General features: G+C 34.4%; 1 protein-coding gene across 1 annotated transcript in view; it reads right to left on the reverse strand.

Moving 5' to 3' along the window:
- LOC141519187 (uncharacterized) overlaps positions 1 to 20,042 on the reverse strand; it is a 134,747-nt gene that overhangs the window by 98,312 nt on the left and 16,393 nt on the right. The window contains exons 4-8 of the mRNA XM_074231572.1: positions 14,449 to 14,579; positions 10,319 to 10,407; positions 6,900 to 6,999; positions 2,253 to 2,296; positions 537 to 614 (exon numbers count right to left, since the gene is read on the reverse strand). Coding sequence (XP_074087673.1) covers positions 537 to 614; positions 2,253 to 2,296; positions 6,900 to 6,999; positions 10,319 to 10,407; positions 14,449 to 14,579 — 442 coding nt within the window. The remainder of the gene's footprint in view (positions 1 to 536; positions 615 to 2,252; positions 2,297 to 6,899; positions 7,000 to 10,318; positions 10,408 to 14,448; positions 14,580 to 20,042) is intronic.

The raw sequence follows: 20,042 nt of genomic DNA on the forward strand, positions 1-20,042 counted from the left end.
TAACTAAACTTTAAGTGGGAATGGCTCATTGGAATCTTCTTAAAACAATCTCCATTGGGGTTCATGTAGTGAAACTATTTTGAAAGTGAGCCCCTGCTCTAACAAGATCTTTTAATCTTTTCAGAAATAAAGTCTCAAAGATGAACCAGCATCATACTAAATTCTATAGCTAGTCTTGCTGAGTCTTCAGAGTTTTTGTAATTATTTCTTAAAGAGAGCTTTTTTATCTATCCTATGAACACTAGATAATACCTAGTTTAGTGTGAATAAAACAATAATTAGAGTTAATTGTCAACATAGAGGAAACAAAGGTACATCATTTATAAGAAGCCAGATCAAAGATACTATGAATTTTAGTAAATTAATCATATAATTTATTAAGCAAAATCTGCTTATAGGTCAGATTGAAAGACATTAAAAGAATTCTGCAGTAAATAACTCCAGATGAAGATGGAGTAGTTGAATATTTTAGAGCCATATAATTTAGTTTCTCCTTTGTGCTGTAACATCATATACATATCTTAACTGAGGCATACCAGTCTGGCACCTTATGCCAATCGGTGTATATTCCTCCTGTACATTGAGCACCACATTCAATAAGATGGCCTGCAAGACTGCAAAACAAATAAAAATAATGTGTCATCACTTACATATAACTAAAGTAAAAAGGGATCAAAACTAAATTAGATTTTAAAAATTAAAATGTATTATGTTTAAAAAGTTGCTTTGGTTAGCTTACATCAATAATCCACTTTTATTTGATTGTTTGTTTGTTTTGCAAGGCAATGGAGTTAAGTGACTTCCCCAAGGTCAAACAATTAGATAATTTTTAAGGATCTGAGACTGCATTTGAACTCAGGTCCTCCTGACTCCAGGACTGTGCCAGCTTGCTGCCCCCAATTATTTACTTTTTGAAAGTCAGATATTGTTATATTTGATCATCAATTGAAGAGAGGCCAATTATATTAATAGAAGGAAGGCCAACATGGTAAAAAAAAAAGACCACTGGACTTGGATTCAGGAGAAATTGAGGTTTGAACCTCTTCTCTACCATTTGCTAGTAGTATGACTGTGGGCAAGCTCTTGAACCAATTTTCTCTTCTACAGAATGAAAATGGTAATGTCTGTGGCATCTACTTTTACCAAGTTATTATGAGGCTCAAATAAAATAATATATAGGTTTTGTTAATCTTTACATGTTATGCAAAGGTAAATGATTATTTTCTATCACCTTTCCAACTGTAGGTGTTTAATAAATGATTTTTGTTGAACTGAATTCAAGATATTAGATACAGATATTATAATTTGACAACCTGCCATTTCCTATCAATATACTATAGACTCAATGCATTTATAAATTAATCTGTGATTAATGCTTATTATTTCTAACAAATTTAGAGTACCACCAGAGAAGTCATACTACTTTCCCAAAAACTGTAATTAAGAGTGGAGGTTTGTTGTTTGTTTTTTCAGTTTGAAGCTATAATTTTATTTGAGTGGGGAATTTCCAGTGTTGATAATCTTGAAGCATATGAGCAATTTGTCTGAAATTCGTTGCCTTAGAGGACTGAGAAGTGACTTGCCCATGATTATCACATAGATAGTATATGTTAATGGCATGACTTGAACCCACAAATTGATCCACAATTCACTACCATAGTACAATCATCCCAACTTTTCTCCAGCTAGTCCATTTCCATAACTGGAAGAGAAAGTGAGGCTGACACTTTCTTCAACTCTGCCTCACTTAAATCCAATTATTCAGGCAAGGTAAGACATCATCCTATGATGTCAATGGTCCTCTTCAAACTAGGGATGAACAACAACAGATTTCACTTTATAAATTCAAAATCTTTGAAATTCAGTAGGTGTTCTAAAATATCATCTCAGGCAAGTCAATTCCTCCATTTAACAAACAAGAGAAAGGAGAACAAGGGAGTTTTATCAACTTGCCAGAGGTCACACAGTGGCAGAGTCAGTAGTATTATTTGACTCCAAACACATCCATTCGTTTTTCTACTACTTGAGTCTTTCTCACTTTCATTATGCAATATTTGTCTAATTAATTTTCTCAAGTTTAAAGAAAAGCTGGATTGTTTAAATATTTCACTGCAAATCTGATTTTGAAGTGCCTTTAATAAAAAAAAATCAGGATAATCTACCAGATATTTTACATTTGAAAACAGTTTAACCAAACTCTTGTTTTTGTGAGAAAAAAAGCAGGGAAAACACAGTTAAATTAAAACATTTACCTTCCAGCTGCTAGTAAGTCAAAGTCACTTCTATTCCAACCAAACTATAAGAAAAAAATATAAAAATGTAAAAAATATTTTCAATTATATCAACTCTTTCTGTAATCAGAATCACTTCTTATAAATGTTTTTACTAGGAAATTAAAATAACTCATCTATACAAATGAAAATAAAATTAAAGATTTCTGAAGTGATCAAAATCAAAACTTTTCATAAACATTCATAAAAACACAATGACCAAAACTACAGGTATTAGGACAAGCCAACCATCCTTTGAATAATTTTTCCAAGTTGGCAATATCAAATAATCTTTGAAATATTACATTTCACTTCCTCTATGAACCATTCTTTAACCCTCTTTCCCCCCCATACTAATATTTGTTCCTCCTCAAATTATCTTATATAATTTAATTGTATTATTTTGGAATTTTGTGTCTCTATAACCTTGGACAGGGTTTTGCAAAAAAGTAAATACTTAATAAGATCAAACGCCTGCTAAAAAATGGGTCACTGTTAGATGTGACAGGAACAAAATATATAAAATAAAAATGACAATCCTCAGGCATAAATTTTTCCTGATATAAAAAAAGTCATGACTTTTAAAAACAGCAAATGCAGGCATATAACTAGCAAATCTCATCTGATCAATTAGGATACAACAGTATTTACATCATTACCTCTTTGTTGTTGGTTCTATTCCCACCTAGGCTGATTGAAATTTCCTTAGAAGCTAGTGCCCTCTATTACTGCTGTAAACCAAAAGATCATCACCTTGCCGACAATCAACCGATGAGTCTCTCCAATAACTTGGGACTAGTCCTGGGATATCAGACCATTACTGGCCCATGTTTGAATCTTCTGGCCCGAGTTTAAAGCCACAATTTAGGCTGGACTGTCAAAACCTTCACGAAGTATTCAGAAGCATCAAAAGGGAGATCTTCTATAGTAGGTATACAGTAGTGTACACTAATTTTTTTATGAATTGAATTAAAACTAAAATTATACACAATTCAATTCAATCTAGTAAGCATTTATAAATCACTCATTAAGTCTGAGACCTTGGGGACATAAAAGCAAAATGAAAAATAGTTCTTGCCCTGAAGGAGCTTAGTATGTATTGGGGAGAATAAGCATTTTTATTTTATTTTTTTTTAAATTACCATAATGGATAAAGCCCTGACTGAATTTGAAGTCAGAAAGACTTGAATTTAAATACTATCTCAGACATTTACTAACTCTGTGATCCTGACTAAGTCACTAACCTCTGTCTGCTTAGCTTTCATTATTGGTAAAATGGTAATAAGAATGGCACCTGTCTTCCAGGGTTGTTGTTAGTATCAAATGAAATAATATATGTAAAGAACTCTGAAAGCCTTAAAGCACATTAAATATACAATAGCTATTATTAGTGGTGTAATTGTCATTAGGAAGGGGAAATGATTTTAAATGACCAATATTAGTAGTAAATTGTTTAAAAAGTTTTAAAAAAAAAGCAAGTGTTTTTAACTAGACATTGACAATAAAAAAATCCAGGTTTTTAAAAAGCAGACATGTCAACTAGAAACTGTAAAGTTATATGAAATAGAAATTGTTTTGTAAAATTTCCAAACTGCATGTATATATTGACTATATGCATTCATATACGCTCTAAAACTTTTTATTTTTAGTATCATAAAAATAATTCACACCTCCAAGGTCATGTACTCATTTTTAAAAAAGGAGGAATATACAATATTTAAGTTATTCTCCCCAAATCTATAATGCTCCCATGAGTTTTTTGAAACCTAACTTGAGAAAGTTTAAAATATAAATTCACAAAAAGCAAATCAGCAGAGGAAAAACTCATGAATATTTCACTAATGAATCAAAAACTCTTAGCGCCATCCTGTGGTCAACCTCAAATAGGGGAAATTATGCAAAAATGGAGAAAAGACTAACAATTGATTTTCCTCACACATGTTTAAAAATGACTTCTCCATGGGAAAAAGTTATTTAAAAATTAAAGAACTGTATAACTTTTTTTATTAAGCCACTAATATTTAATAAATGGCAGAGATAATTTCAAAAGTGCATTTTTTAGAAATAATTTCATTCAAGTTGACCAAAGAAAGTACACCTTTCTATAAATAGCTTTGTATAATGAAAAACTGTATATTAATAGGATAGATTTTTTTTAGATTTTTGCAAGGCAAATGGGGTTAAGCAGTTTGCCCAAGGCCACACAGCTAGGTAATTATTAAGTGTCTGAGACCGGATTTGAACCCAGGTACTCCTGACTCCAGGGCTGGTGCTTTATCCACTGCACCACCTAGCCACCCCAATAGGATACATTTAACATGTATTAAGAATTTAGTGTATTAATACTTTCTTTAGTTTTCTCCTTAACTTGCTTGTGAAAATTCAAATGTTCACATAACAAGTCTGCTTAAAATAGACTTGTAGCCATAGTTTGTGAAAGAAGAGATTAGAATTGTCGGATTTTTAAATTCCTTCCTTAAGTGGGTAGATTATATTGAAATCCAAGAATTGTAAATCTATATTGAAATTATAAAATCTATATTGAAATCTAAAAATTATAAATGTTGAACCGTATCAACTGAAGTAAAAGGAAGTAAGCAGGATCAGGAGAATATACTCAATGTTTACTATAAATCAATAATGCCACAATGCAAATTAAAGCACCACTGAAAGGTAGGCAGTTTTTAATTAATTTTAATGATCAACTTTGGCCCTGGGGAAACAGATGATGAAAAGTACTTCCATTTTTTTGGTAAAAACCGAAAGATTATGGCCAAGAAGTATAGTCAAATTTAGAGTATAGTCAAATTTAGAGTGGTGCAATGTCAAAAGCAGGAGATATAGAGGCAGAGAGCCTCCATTCAAATCCTCACATTGTTACTTGTCCTCTGCAAGTCACTTATCCATTTTCAGCCTCCATTTCCTCATCTATAAATCGAAGAGGTTGGACAAGATGACCTCTAAGTCCTTTGTAGCTCTAAATTTATGATCTCATGAGTCTTTGCCTTTCAAAGGAAGCCGAACATCTAATACCAACTGACACAGGAGTCGAAACAGGGACAACTGAAATTAATAACATGAATTTTATGAGGGGAACTTAAAGAAGTTGCCTAGAAAATTGGAAAAGAAGTAGACCAAAAGTGTCACTGAAACACAAGTATTATTTGGAAGCCTTCTTCCTAGTATAATTTACTTGGAATTGAAATTGTCCTTCTACATCAAAGCAGTGATAGAGTACTAACTAGTCACTGTAAATGCCAAGAGGCAAGGAGCTGATTTTTTATAACCATTACAAGGTATTAAACCCTAACCAAAGCTTTAATTATAGAGTCCTCAATCTCTGCCCATGTACAGCTATTGAGGCCTCCTATGGTCAGTCTTCAAATATCCTAGCAATTATAGAAACATACTGGGAAACAGTTAGTTGAGTTGAAATTATTTAAAAGCTAACAGGTAAGAATAACAATACTTTGTGATTCTGAATAGTTCTAATTCCATGGATTTAAAAAAAAATTTGTCTGTAAATACCTCATTTGCTTTCTCTTCCCCTAAAGTCCTGTTGCAGGTTTTCATTGTGGTGATGGACTTGACCATGGCCTCTCAGAGACCCTATCAATAGAACACAAGTTCTGGTAGGTCCCACCAAGTTAGAAAGATTTTAAGTGTGGTTAGTGATGGACTGTATATCTTTCCTCTGAGGACCAGTCTTTCTGTATTCAGAAACTAATAGCAAGGTTGGATACAAGATAATATGTGGTTTTAATTACTGTAATTCATGAAGGAAGTCCTCAAAGGGATTATCCTCTGTGTCAGTGAAATGTGTTCATACATCATTTAAATCACAGATCCTTCAAGTATATTATTTCCCCAAAATTCCTGTGAGACCTGTTTGAGGATAAATAAGGGTTTTTTTAACCTATTTGTGTGTGCAGTGGGCACTTCTGGGGGTTTTAAATGAATAAAACACATAGGATCATAAAGGAAATAAATTATAGTGAAATAAATATGCAACTTTTTCCTATTCAAGTTCAAGGACCCTCCTGAAATATATAAAAGACCACATAGTAAAAATACTATAATTACCATGGTGATAGTGGGCAAGTCACTTATATTCCCTGAAGCACTATTTTCTCATCAGAAAAATGAGAATAATAATACCTGCATCACCAAAGGATTGTTATGAATGTACTCAAAAATCATACATCAATTATTATAATTAACAAGAACAATTACTAGCATTTATATAGTGCCTTAAGATTTACAAAGCACTTTATAATATATGTTGATCCTTCACAATAACTCTGAGAGATAGATACTATTTCTGTTTTACAGATGAGGAAACTGAGGCAGCCAAAGCATAAGTAACTTGCCTCTGGATAGTCTGCTACTAAATGTCTGAGATTGAAAAATCACTATCCTTCCTCACTTTTTACTTACATACTTTAAAAAATTCACCTTACCCAATTTATTCTGTAATTCACTACAGATTTCTGTTTTTAATATTTTAAGAAATTTAACTGACACTTAAAAAATGTCATATTTCAAAAGATTTATCTGCTGCTAATAGTTAAGAATGATTTAAGATTATCAATGTGTTTCAACTCATTTCCTAAAAGCAAACAAACTTACAGAATGAATGAGTGGTCCCAGCACAACAGCACTGTCCACACATCGACCAGTCAAAACAATATCAGCCCCCAAATCAAGGGCTCTGCTTATTGGTCTTGCACTGAGGGAAACAAAGGAAACTTGAATTGATTATTTTCATCAAGATTGGTTTTAGGTTTCTGCTTCTGAATGAACAAAATATCTCAGTAGTTCATTTACTAGTTTTCATATGTAGCAGATACTTAATAAAAGTTGTTGAATATATTTTGTTAAATAGAATTTTGTATATTGACTCATTCATATTTTATATCAATCAATCTGTAAAATGATTCTAAAAAAATTACCTGAAAATTCTCTATTTTACATGGAGAAAACTCAGTATTTTCTCTAGAATCATATCTAAACAAACTTTTCACATTTACAAATTTTACTTCATTTTCCCCTTTTTAAAAAAAAGTTTTAGTGATGAGTTTTTAAAACACCAGCTATTTCTCAGCATTCATCCCTACACATTGAATCTTCCCTTGCAGGAAAAAAAGTTAAGCAAAATAATATCAAGTAGAATTTGTCTTATATGGCAGGCACTGCATCCCAAACTAGGCCATTCCAGAACTAAATATATCATTATCAGCATCAACAAGCATACATTGAACAGAAGACTGCATATGAAATACTTACCAGTTACAAAGACATATGGTCTCTGCTTTCAAGGAGTTCATAATTTAGTTAGAGAATTAGTAAATATAGATAAAAAGAAAAAATAAAAGAGAGCATATGCAAGGGGTGCACAGATAAATAAATGCTTACGAGGGCTAAAAGGAGGGCTTCATCACTCAGGGCCAGTAGCTAAAGAAGCTACTCAACCCAATATGGAGTTTATATTGAACCTAGAAAGAAAAGGAGGACATACATAAAAGAGAAAAGTAGATGAACTCTATTGATATTCCAGGCAAAGAGAATAGAGTATGCAAAACTTTCTGAGGCAGAAAGGCAAACAGAGAAGCAAGAAGCAGATGACTTTAGTTGGAATTAAGGAAAATAGGGGGGAGATGAGGGAGATTGAACTGTGGAAGGTCTAAGAAGCATGGACTTGATCCTGACGACAACCGGCTCTTTTTATGTCACAGGACTCCCTTACAGAATAAAGCTTTGGGTTTTTTTGTTTCTTTGTTTTTTTAAGATTTTTGCAAGGCAAATGGGGTTAAGTGGCTTGCCCAAGACCACACAGCTAGGTAATTATTAAGTGTCTGAGACTGGATTTGAACTCAGGTCCTCCTGACTTCAGGGCCGGTGCTCTATCCAGTGCACCACCTAGCTGCCCCTCAGAATAAAATTTTAAAATACATTGAAAACTACATAAGATTGCAAAGGAAGCCAATTATTTTGAAATGCATAAAATCCAAAAAAAAAAATTAAGTTAATGGGTCCCACCAAAAATTGGAATTGAGGGAATGTCCATCAACTGAGGAATGGCTGAACAATTTGTGGTACATGATTGTAATGGAATATTATTGTGCTATAAGGATGATTTCAGAAAAACTTGGAAAAATTTTTGATGTAAAGTGAAGTGAGAAGAAACAGAAGCATATTGTACACAGTAACTACAATGTTGTATGATGATCAACTGTAAATGACTTAACTATTCTCAGCAATATAATGATCCAAGGTAATTCTAAAGGACTCATGATGAAAAATGTTATCCATTCCCAGAGAAAGTACTTACTGAGTCTGAATGCAGATCAAAGTATACTATTTTTCACTTTACTTTCTTCTTTCTTTTCTTTTTTCCTTTCTTTTTTTAGTTTGAGTTTTTTCCCACAAAATGACTAATATGGAAATGTGTTTTACATGAATGCACTTGTATAACCCATATCAGAATGCCTACTATCTCAGGGAGGGGGAAAGGAAGGCAGGGAAGATAGAATTTGGAACTCAAATTTAAAAAAACCCAAATGTTAAAAATTATATTTACATATAATTGAGGAAAAATAAAATGTTACTTAAAAAAATAAAGTTAATGGAACCCAGTCAAAAAAACTGCTGTAGATTATAGGGTACTGATGCTATCTGAGTAGGAAGGATGCCCAAGTAAGAGTCAAACTGATTCCTTGCCATGGTATGGAGGACCATGTCAATAAGCTCTGATAGCTTATATATGAAACTTCAAATAGGGTCCTAGGGAAAAGCTGCATCTGTCATCCAACAACTGTTCTACATAAATAAGGAAGGGTTTACCACAATAATTTTTCCACTCAGTGAAGAACTTTTCAGCCATAATCCCATTACTTGGGATGGATGATTGTAATGGAAAGAAAAGAAATATGCAATGGTTTGGGTAAGAAGGCTTGGGTAGTAGATGCAATGAAGATAGAAGGGAAGAGATAAATTCAAGAAACATTACATTTCTAACAAAGAAACAACTAGTTATCCAAACAAGTGTCCCCTTCTCCATGAAGTCCTGCCCCATCATTTCATTTCACTGAAAAGAATTTCTTCCCTTCCTGTTACACTTTCACTGTACCTCTCTTTTGCATTTATCACACTTTCCCTTTAATCATTTGTGTTTAAATATTCCCTTCAAGTAAATTCTAAACTCCTTGAGAATAGTCTTTGTCATGGCTATCCCTGTATTCCCCCTGTATCTCACTTCCTATAGTCCAAAATTCAATGAGGATTTTATTAAGCATTGTACTAAGAGTTGGGGATATATAGGCAAAACCAAAACCAAGACAAACATGCCCTTGAGGAGCTTATATTCATTCAATGAGGGAAAATAATGCATACAAGATATGGAACAACAAGATAATTACAAAGCAATTTGTGGGGAGGGGCAATAACAAGGTGGGGAATGACTATGGTGCACTTAGATTGAGCCTTAAAGGAAGCCACAGATTCGAAGAGTCAGAAGTGAGGAGGAATACAGTCCAGTCTTAGATACATCCATACAAACAATGAAAAGACATAGAGGTAAGGTAGAGAGTAAAGGAAGTTGATAAACATCCAGTAATTACTTGTCAAATTTAAATCACCAGGTGGTATAATGGACTGAGAGAGACAAAAGAATTAAGGATGACTTCGAGGAAGAGGGGTGGAAGGTCTCACTGATGAATGGAGTCTAGAAGAGCAACGAGATATGATGAAATGATGAGTTCATTTCAGACATGCTAAGTTGAAATAATGAAAACTACATGGATACATTTAGAGATGAGACCCAATGGAAAGACAGAGAGAACAAAACTAAAGGTATAGATCTGTAAGTCAGACATGGAGAGAGGATAATGGAAGTCATGAGAATGCAGGACCTCTAGGGCAGGAATCTCTTTTACTTAAATGCCCTCTTCCTCTCAAAACTAGACCAAATCTGTAAGGTAAAGCTTCCTTTTAATTACAGATCTCTGATTTCCAAAGAAATACAAGATAGGAGGGGAAAAAAAACTCACCCAAGGTAAACATTCATACTTTCAATGTTGTTTGGAAGGGGCTTTCCATTCTCAATATCTGTAATCCCTGATCCTTTTAGGTTAATTTTCTGTTAAGAAATTCAAATATATGAATATTTCACAAAAATCTATTTTCAAAGAGATTAATGACAATCAAACTCCATAAAAAGATGACTTGGTTTTGGCATACATTATATTAAACTAGTAATACAAATTATAAGATGTATGTCCAGGATCACATAGCAAATAAGTGTCTGAGGCCAGATGGCACTTTCTAGTTCATAAAAACACTATCCTAAAGATTATCTTGTGAGGTGAACAGTATCAATAAATCATCAATTACTTAAGAAGCACCTGTACATATATATGTATGTGTATTGATAATGACAATGATAATAGTAAGGTAATGAAAAGAAGGGAGAAAGACAATAGCAGATCTGAGAAAACCCAGAAAAGACTTCACATAGGAAGTAATGCTTAAGCTAAACTTTGAGAGAAATTAAGATTTCTAATAATAATAATAATAATAATAACTAGCATTTAAAGATTTCCAGGGGTGGCTAGGTGGTGCAGTGGATAAAGCATCAGCCCTGGAGTCAGGAGTACCTGAGTTCAAATCCATCCTCAGACACTTAATAATTACCTAGCTGTGTGGCCTTGGGCAAGCCACTTAACCCCATTGCCTTGCAAAAACCTAAAAAAAAAAGATTTCCAACAGTTTGGGAAATGCTAAATATTCTCTCTTATCATATCCTCACTATAACACTGGAAGATAGGTGCTATTTATTATTCATCCTCATTTTACAGATGAAAAAAGATCACATAGGTAGAAAATGTAAGAGTCAGAATTTGATCATCTAAGCTCTGGATCTAAATCCAAGATTTGTTTGAACTCAGATCTTCTGACTGCATGTTCAGTCCTCTCTCTATCCATTGATAGTGAGGTAAAGGGGGAGAATCTTCTGGGCAAAGGGATAGTTGCTGCAAAGGCACAGTGGGGAATGGGGATGGAGTATTCTGCATGAGGAACAGTAAAAAGACTATTTTTTTTTGACAGGACCAAAATATCCCTAGTTTAGAAACAGGGAAAGTGGGGTCAGAAATGTTAAATATGCCCATGATCACACACACTAATTATTGGAAGGAAGATTTACACCTAGATTTCCTGACTCCCAAGATCAGTGGTCTTCCTACTACATTGCACTGTCTTAAAATAGTACCTGTTCTTTGGGAGTTGTTGATTTAAGGATTTGGGGGCGGCTAGGTGGCATAGTGGATAAAGCACTGGCCCTTGAAGTCAGGAGTGGCTAGGTTGAGTCCGGTCTCAAACACTTAATAATTACCTAGCTGTGTGGCCTTGGGCAAGCCACTTAACCTGATTTGCCTTGCAAAAAAAAAATAATTTAAGGATTTGTTTTTGCCTAAGAGAAAATAGCTAGAAAATAGCTATAATTTGATGCATCTTCACATATAATCAATTCCAGTAGAAATTTTAAAAGGAGCATAAAGTTTCTTCAGAAGGCCAAAAAAGAATCATAATTTTATCTCTATAAATAATGCTAAAAATTCTAGTTGAGAAAAGAATTAGTTTATTTTTTAAATCTGTTTCTAGTTCAACAAATTAAATAAATGTTAACTAATTATCCAAATATATGTGATGATTTTGGATCACTAGTTACCATCAGTAATTAAAACTAGGTTTTCATTTTCCATGTTTGAAATTCCATAGATCTTGAATTTCATTCCAGGAAGCCAAGTTCAGTGAACACAATGAAAACAATCCTCATTAAAGTAATAAGCAAGTTTTTTGCAAATATTTGAGCTTTTCAACCAAAGTATACATGAGGCAAATTTATGAATTTATTTTTCTCTTAGATTAGAGTCACTACCAGTAAAAATAACATGATTAACAAAGCAGACAACAGAGATATGCTGTAGCCCTCTTATCTAGTCACAAATACAGATTCAACTCCATATTCAAGGAAGGGCTGGAAGAGAACCAAATCCTTTTTTAACATTTTCCCTCTGAATGAGGAAAACTGAGGATTTAAGGTAGGTAGTAATACAGTGGATAAAATGCTGGAATTAGGAAGACATGGCTCAAATTTGACCTTGGAGATTTACTAGTTTTATGACCCTTGGCAAATCACTTAAATCTCTGCTTGCCCGTTTCCCTCTGTGAAAATATAAAAATAATAATACATACATAACTCCCAGGTTTCTTGTGAGAAAAATGAGATAATAAATGTAAAGCTTTGCAAACCTTGCCACATTAATACTAGCTTTTATGATGAGGATGAGGATGATGATGATGAATTCCTCAGGAGAGGAAAAAAATCTATTACAAATCTATCCAAATCTTCTGTTGTGGAATAAAGGGGATATGTTATAGTATTTTTAATCTAGCATTGAGCATAAATGCATAGTTGATACATCTAGCTCAGAGGACTCAATCTCAGATCTTCTAATTCTCAGATCAACACTTTAGTTGTGTGATCAAAGTCAAGTCACTAATTCTTTTTGAGTTTCAAATTCTCATTTGTCAGGAGATTGTATTATTTGCACTATTGCCTCAAAAATCTATTTATTTATTTATTTATTTATTTGTCTATTTATTTATTTATTTGTTTGTTTGTTTATTTATTTATTTTGTTTTTAAGGTTTTTACAAGGCAATGGGGTTAAGTGGCTTGCCCAAGGCCACAGCTAGGTAATTATTAAGTGTCTGAGGCTGGCTTTGAACTCAGGTACTCCTGATTCCAGGGCAGGTGCTCTATCCACTGTGCCACCTAGCCACCCTTGCCTCAAAAATTTATAAGGAAAAAACATCCATAGACTTTAAAGGACATAAAAATATGAGTTATTGAAGTAGTAGTAGTAGTAGTAGTAGTAGTAGTAGTAGTAGTAGTAGTAGTAGCAGCAGCAGCAGCAGTAGTAGTAGTAGTAGTAGTAGTAGTAGTAGTAGTGATAGCACTTTTCTTCCTGCTTGTAATAATAGTAGTAGTGATAGTAGGAATAACAGAATTGTAGTTATAGCTGTGGTAGTGGTATTAGTAGTGGTGGTGGTGGTGGAGGTAGTAGTGGTGATAGTAGTGGTAGTGGTAGTAATAGGAGTAGTGGTAATAGTTAATAGTAATGGTAGTAGTAATAGTACTAGTGGTAGCAGTAGTAGTAGTAGTGGTAGTAGGGATAGTAGGGATAGTTGTATAGTTGTAGTTATACTCATGGTAGTGGTATTGGTAGTAGTGGTAGTAATAGTAGTAGTGGTAGTGGTAGTAGTAGTAGTAGTGGTAATAGTAGTGATAATAGTAGTAGAATAACAGTAATTCATATTTATTTAGTCTTTTGAGATCTCTAAATGTTTCCCCATATAAACTTTTCATGTAATAGGAAGGTTTATTAGAAAAATAATTGAAGGAAAAAAAAAGTTTAGCAACCTTTTGGATTTCAGTCTTTAGAATGTTTTTAAACTCCAATAATTTCACTCAAAGAGAAAAAAATTTAGAAGTCACCTAATGCACTTTATAGACTGTATAGATAAAGAAAAAAATCTCAGAGAGGTACATAGGATCATAGATAGAAAGTCAGAAGAGAGCTTAGAGGCCATGGAATCCTACCCTCCCCCTCATTTTATAGATAAGGAGGCTGAGACACAGAAAGTCTATATGACTTATTCAAGGTCATACAAATTATAAGGCTGGATAGGGGCCAGTTGCTTTAACTTTGGTCTTGCTACTGGACTTTAATGACACTGGAGGAAAGAGTAAGGCTGAGTCTGCACAGCTCTGCTTCACTTAAATTCAAGTCATGGCTAGTCAAGACATCACCCTTGTGATATCACTGTTACTCTTTGAGAATGAAGGACAAACAACAACAATTTCATTGAGGAATTTGAATCCAGATCCTCCTAACTTCAAGTACTATATTGTATCTACCAATGACACACCCAAGATCACAGGGTAGGAAATGGCAGAGCCAAGGTATGAGCATCAGGCTCTAACTGGATCTAAATCCAGTTATTTGTTCCCACTGCATCCCTATGCCTCCAGTATAAACCCAAATGAACTGAAATTCTGTGCTGTAGCTCCTGCATGTTTCTTGTGTATAGGAACATTTTATAAAGTCTCCTACCTCACCCATGATGTCATCCCCAGTGATAACTGCTATTTTCAAATCCACATCGGCCTTCCTTGCTACCCTATGAAGGGCCTTAGCACAAGCAAGGGGATTGGTCCCACCAGCATTACTGATGACACGGATGCCTGGAAAAGAAGACCAAGAATTCCTTTATTTAGCTGTGACCACATGGGGCTGATGAGTTTTCTGCCCCACACAATTTTTACTCTATTGAACAATGTGACTCGACATGTCAGCTTATCAGTTTCTTGTAGTCTGAGACACACTATTCAGAGGCCACAGTGACAGCTTCAGTGCTTGGTCCACAGAAGGTCCTCAATAATTATCTGTTGAACCTTAACAAACACCATTGTGTGTTGATCAATCATGATAGATTTAACTCTTCTCAGAAATACAGCAATCAAAGATAATTTTAAAAGATCTGCAATGGAAAACACCATCCACATCAAGAGGAAAAACTATGGAATCTGAATGCAGATCAAACCACACTATTTTCACTTTTTAAATCTGGTTTTTGTTTTTTCTTTCTTGTGATTTTTTTCCCCTTTTTGCTCTGATTCTTCTTTCACAGCATGACTAATATGGAAATATGTGTAACATGATTGTCTATGTACAACCTACATCAGATTGCTTGCTATCCTAGGGTGTGGTGGAGGGGGAGGCTTGGAGAGAGAAAATTTTACAAAAATGAATGTTGAAAAATTATCTTTACATATAATTGAAAAAATAATTAAAAAAGAAGTACCCGTTGATAGACTAAAAGATATCTCAAGAAAAGGTAACTTTAAACCAGCTGTGACAAATAGGAAAATTATTAGCTGCAAAAAGGAGAAATATTAAAAAAAAAAAAGAATACTTAGAAACATTGTCAACACCCTTTAGAAATTTTAATTTCCCGGGGAAACAAAGAAAAATTTTCCTTCAAGAGTATTTTTTAAAGGTATTAGAATAGTTCCTCCTAGTGGTGAAATGTGATATTTATGTTTTAAAACCTAATCTAAGGACTGACTTGACAGAGAAATCACAAGAATCTCAGTTGGAAGGGACTTGGAGGTCATCAGGTCCCAACTGATCAAATCTCCAGCCATTCCATGGAAGTGGCACCACACCCTTTTCTTGAGTTTCTATTATGATGTAGATCTAGTCCAGTGCTTTCCAAAGCAATCCACTCACTTTGTGCGGGTTCTACTTCTTAGGAACCTTTTCTTTTTGTCAAGGCAAAATCTGCCTCAAAATCACAGTTTCAGAAAGAACCCTAGCAGTCTTGAAGTTCAACCACTGAAAATCTTAAAAGAATTCTCCCTAATACCTGACCTCCAGCTTATGAAATCTTGAAATAAGAATGAACTTCTACCTATTCTTTTTCTGACAAGCTGAAATTTGTGGCTTTGCATCTTCCCCTCAAATTTGTAGAGGTTTCCCCCATCAAAACTGACTGTGTGGATCCCTTCTTATTTTCTGGATCAGTTCATTCACTATAACTTGTTCTCATTTATTTAAGTCTTGGGGTACTAGGGGGAACCTTGTGAAGGGAAATATATTTCCCTTATTCATTTAAATTTCAAGCCCACACCAATGTTTTTCTATTAAAAAAATAATTCATTTACAACTAAGACCCAGATATTAAACATGAACCATCTGCTGATAAGTACAAATATATACATGTATATATATATATATATTAAAAGAAATTCACAAATAATAAAATATATCACATTACTCACATTCTTTCTATCCACAAACTCAAAGTCTATGGAAGAGAGTGAACACACCATAACCAGGGAAGGAAGCACAAAAAAGAGGAAAATGAATATGTTTAGGGAAGTAAAAACTCTGGAATTCAGACATTGATTTCATCAGCCCATTCAGGAAATATTTTTCAATCAAAGTGATTCTCAGTGAATGACTTGTGTGTTGGTCTTCACCATCCTCTAGGTGGTGGACAAATCTTCTTTCTATTTGAATTAGTATTTACATCTTTTCTTTCTTTTTTTTTTTTAGATTTTTTTTTTACAAGTTCTTTCAATTTACAATCACCACAGGATACTGGGAGGTTCAATCAGAACAAGAACTCTCTAGGCAAGGCAAAACCAGCCTAGTCAGCTCCTCATGCAGCAAAGTATCATCAGTACCCATCTTTCCTCTTTTTGTTTTGTCCTCCCAAACAAAAGGCAACAAATTCACTTCTGCCAAGCATTACTTCTCTTAAAGCTTTAAGTGATGCTTAAGAGAAATAGCTGGAATTGTAGTCTTCATTCAGCTAATTACAAATAATCAGTCAAAGATTTCTCAGCTGACTGCTGTTGATATTAGCTCTTTAAATAGTTCTTCCAACCTGTTTTTCCTTCTCTCCTATTTCTTTCTCTCCTGCTATTCTTCAACCTCCAATCTCAGTCTCTTTTTCTAGCTCCTATATATTTCAAAGACATAAATCAGAGCCTCCTGACTCTCAATCTTTCACTGCTATGTTTCACTACTATGCCTCAGGATAAAATTCTTAATCAAAGAAGAGAATAGAATAAAAGAGTTGATTAAAAGATTATGAGATCATTTTGACTGTAATATTTATGAGATTTAGCATGGACAAAATCAATGCTTTTGAAAAAAAAGAGAACTAGTCAATTACCTGCTCTTAAGGAGTTAACATTCAAAGTGAAGAAACAATGGAAACACTGATAAAGTAAATAAAAATACAAAGTAAAAGCAACTGGGAAGGATTAAGATAGGCTTTCTGTAGGAGGCAACATTAGAGTTGAGATGTAAAAAAAGGGAAAGTGAAAAGATTTAAGGAAAATCTTCAAAGAAGACAAGGAAGCCTTCAGCAGTGATGAGGAAGGAGAACATTGCATGCATGCATGCAGGATAGCCAGTGAGAGGACATTGAAATGCTATGACATGTTTGAAGAATAGCAAGGAGGACAGTGTAACTGTGTAACTGGGTCATAGAATAAGTGGAAGAGAGTAAAGCACAAGAATACTGGCAAGGTAGGAAGGGGACAGGCTATGAATGTCCAAATTAACTAAAGGACTGATGAAGGGAGAGATTCTCTGCATTCAGAAAAAGAAGTGATAAATAGAAGTATGGATACAATGATTTAAAAAATATATTATGTATATTACACACATATTTGTGTCTAATGGTAACCATCTCAGAGTGGGAAAGGGAGAAAAAAGGGAAAAAAGAAGTCTACATATCTATTATATAGCACATATAATATACTATAAAATATATTTAAAAGGAATAGCAAATTTTACATAATAGATATATAGTTTCATATGCTATCATCTTTTTTTATTCTATTGTATTATGGAAATGTTATTTCATAAATTAAAAATAAAATAAATAAAAATATATTAAGCAACAATAACAAGTGGACAAAACAAATATCTTGCATTTCGCTCTGACGGCAATAGGGAGTCACAAGTGTTTTTTTGAGTTGGGGAGAAGATATGATATGATGCTTTAATTTGACAGCTGAGTGGATGATGGGTTGAAATTGGGAGACACTTGAGATACAAAAGTCAAGATACATAAGTCAGGCTATTGCAATGGTCCAAACCTGAGGTGTTGAGGGCCTGTACCAGTGGTGGCTGCGGGAGTGGAGGTAGAGCATGTGTAAGAGAGATGTTATGTGGAGAGAAGCAAGATTTGGCAATAGATTAGAATTGTAGGATGCCTGCAAGTGAGAAGCTGATGGTAACTGTAAAGATTTAGGGCATCAAAAGTAACAAGGGATTTTGGAAGAGATTTTGGGGGAGGAAAGATAATGAGTTCAATTTTAAAAATGTTTAGCTTAGAGCTGTCTACTGACCAAACAATTCAAGATATTCAACAGGCAACTGCTGATGTTAGACCAGAATCATCTATATAGAGATGGTAATTGAATCCATGGGAACTAATGAAATCACTAGGTGAGGTTGTACAGAGGACCAAATCTGGCTATTCTTCAAGAACCTATTAATATAAGGGCAACTAAGTGGTTCAGGGGATAGAGCACTGGTCCTGGAGTCAGGAGGACCTGAGTTCAAATTTGACCTCCAACCCTTAATACTTAGCTTCTTACCTGGGGCAAGTCACTTAACTCCATAGCCCTGCAATGCCCCTCCCCCCCCAAAGGAACCTATTTATAAAAATTCTTTCCTAGAACACCAGATCCCCTATCCCCAACCCTCATATTATGAGCTTCATGACTTAAGGAGTTAATTGCTTTTATTTATTCGGTCAATCACTTAACAAGCATTCATTCAGTGCTGGCACTATGCTAAACTCTGAAAATACAAAGGGAGTCATCAGGCTCTAAAGAACTTACATTCTTTTTTTAAATTCTTTTTTTAAAAAAATATTTAAAATTTTATTTAAGGCAATGGGGTTAAGTGACTTACCCAAGGTCACACAGCTAGGTAATTATTAAGTGTCTGAAGCTGGATTTGAACTCAGGTCCTCCTAACTCCAGGGCTGGTGCTCTATCTACTGTGCCACCTAGCTGCCCCCAGAATTTACACTCTTAATAGGGGAAGCCAACATGTAAATAACTAGACACATAGGAAAAGCATATAGAGAAAAATGGAAAGCAATCTAAAAGAAGGCAAGTAAAGTCCTCCAGGTGGAATTTGAGTCAAGTCTTAAAAATAGTGAGGTGAAACTACAAGCAGAGGAGAGGGGACAGAATAGTATCCAAGGATGGGGGAAGAAGATATGAAGTCACAGAGAAAGGACACAGAGGGTCTGCTTTCAGTTAGGCCAGTATAAGATAGATTTTAGTGTGTATGGAGGATAGATGCTGTCCAGGTCTTTTATCAGTCTTTGTTGTGACAACCTCACACCAAACCAAAGAATCATGGTACAACACTTATTAATCATGAACAAGAAGAATAATTGAACCAAGAGATTCTAGATTCAGAGAGACAATAGACTTAAATCTAGTATCTTGTAGGGCTATAGGTCCAAGGATCTGGCACAAGAATGCAACATGCATTATTGAGTTGATGGATCCTTTCTATTAACATTACTATATCAAGCCTTAGCCTCATAGAGAGGCATTCTGGATGGCAATGACACTTACCCAGTTCTACTGTGAGGGAGAGATGGTAGAATAAGAAGACATGAATTACATGTTTCTAAAAGAACACTACCTTGGAAAAAAAAAGGTGTTGGAGACTGACCTTAACCAGATCAGCCCAGTTCCCCCCTTCTCAGTCTATTCATCCCAATCTCTTCCCTACTGACCTTTCCAGTCTTTGAATTCCTTCCAGACACCTTTTTCACCTCCTGTTGAATCTTTTAGACATGGTTATCCTGTGACTTCTGACTTCATCTAGCTTGGCATCCTGTTTACTCTCCTGGATAAAGACTCAGACCATGCTTGCTTTCCCTAGAGAGGTTTCCTGTCCTCACAATGTCAGCCCTTTCCTCCCAAGAGGCAGGGGTTTCACAATTATATGGATATGGATACAGTGCTGTGAGTTGGCACACTTCTTGCATCTGACACTATTCTCACAAAGTCTGAATATACAACTAACAATAAACCTTAAAGATTAAGTGATAAACCTTTAAGAGCAAGATGGTAAAACCTTCAAAAATATTTCAT

This window comes from Macrotis lagotis, chromosome 3 (assembly GCF_037893015.1).
Source record: "Macrotis lagotis isolate mMagLag1 chromosome 3, bilby.v1.9.chrom.fasta, whole genome shotgun sequence".
NCBI classification, from domain to species: Eukaryota; Metazoa; Chordata; class Mammalia; order Peramelemorphia; family Peramelidae; genus Macrotis; species Macrotis lagotis.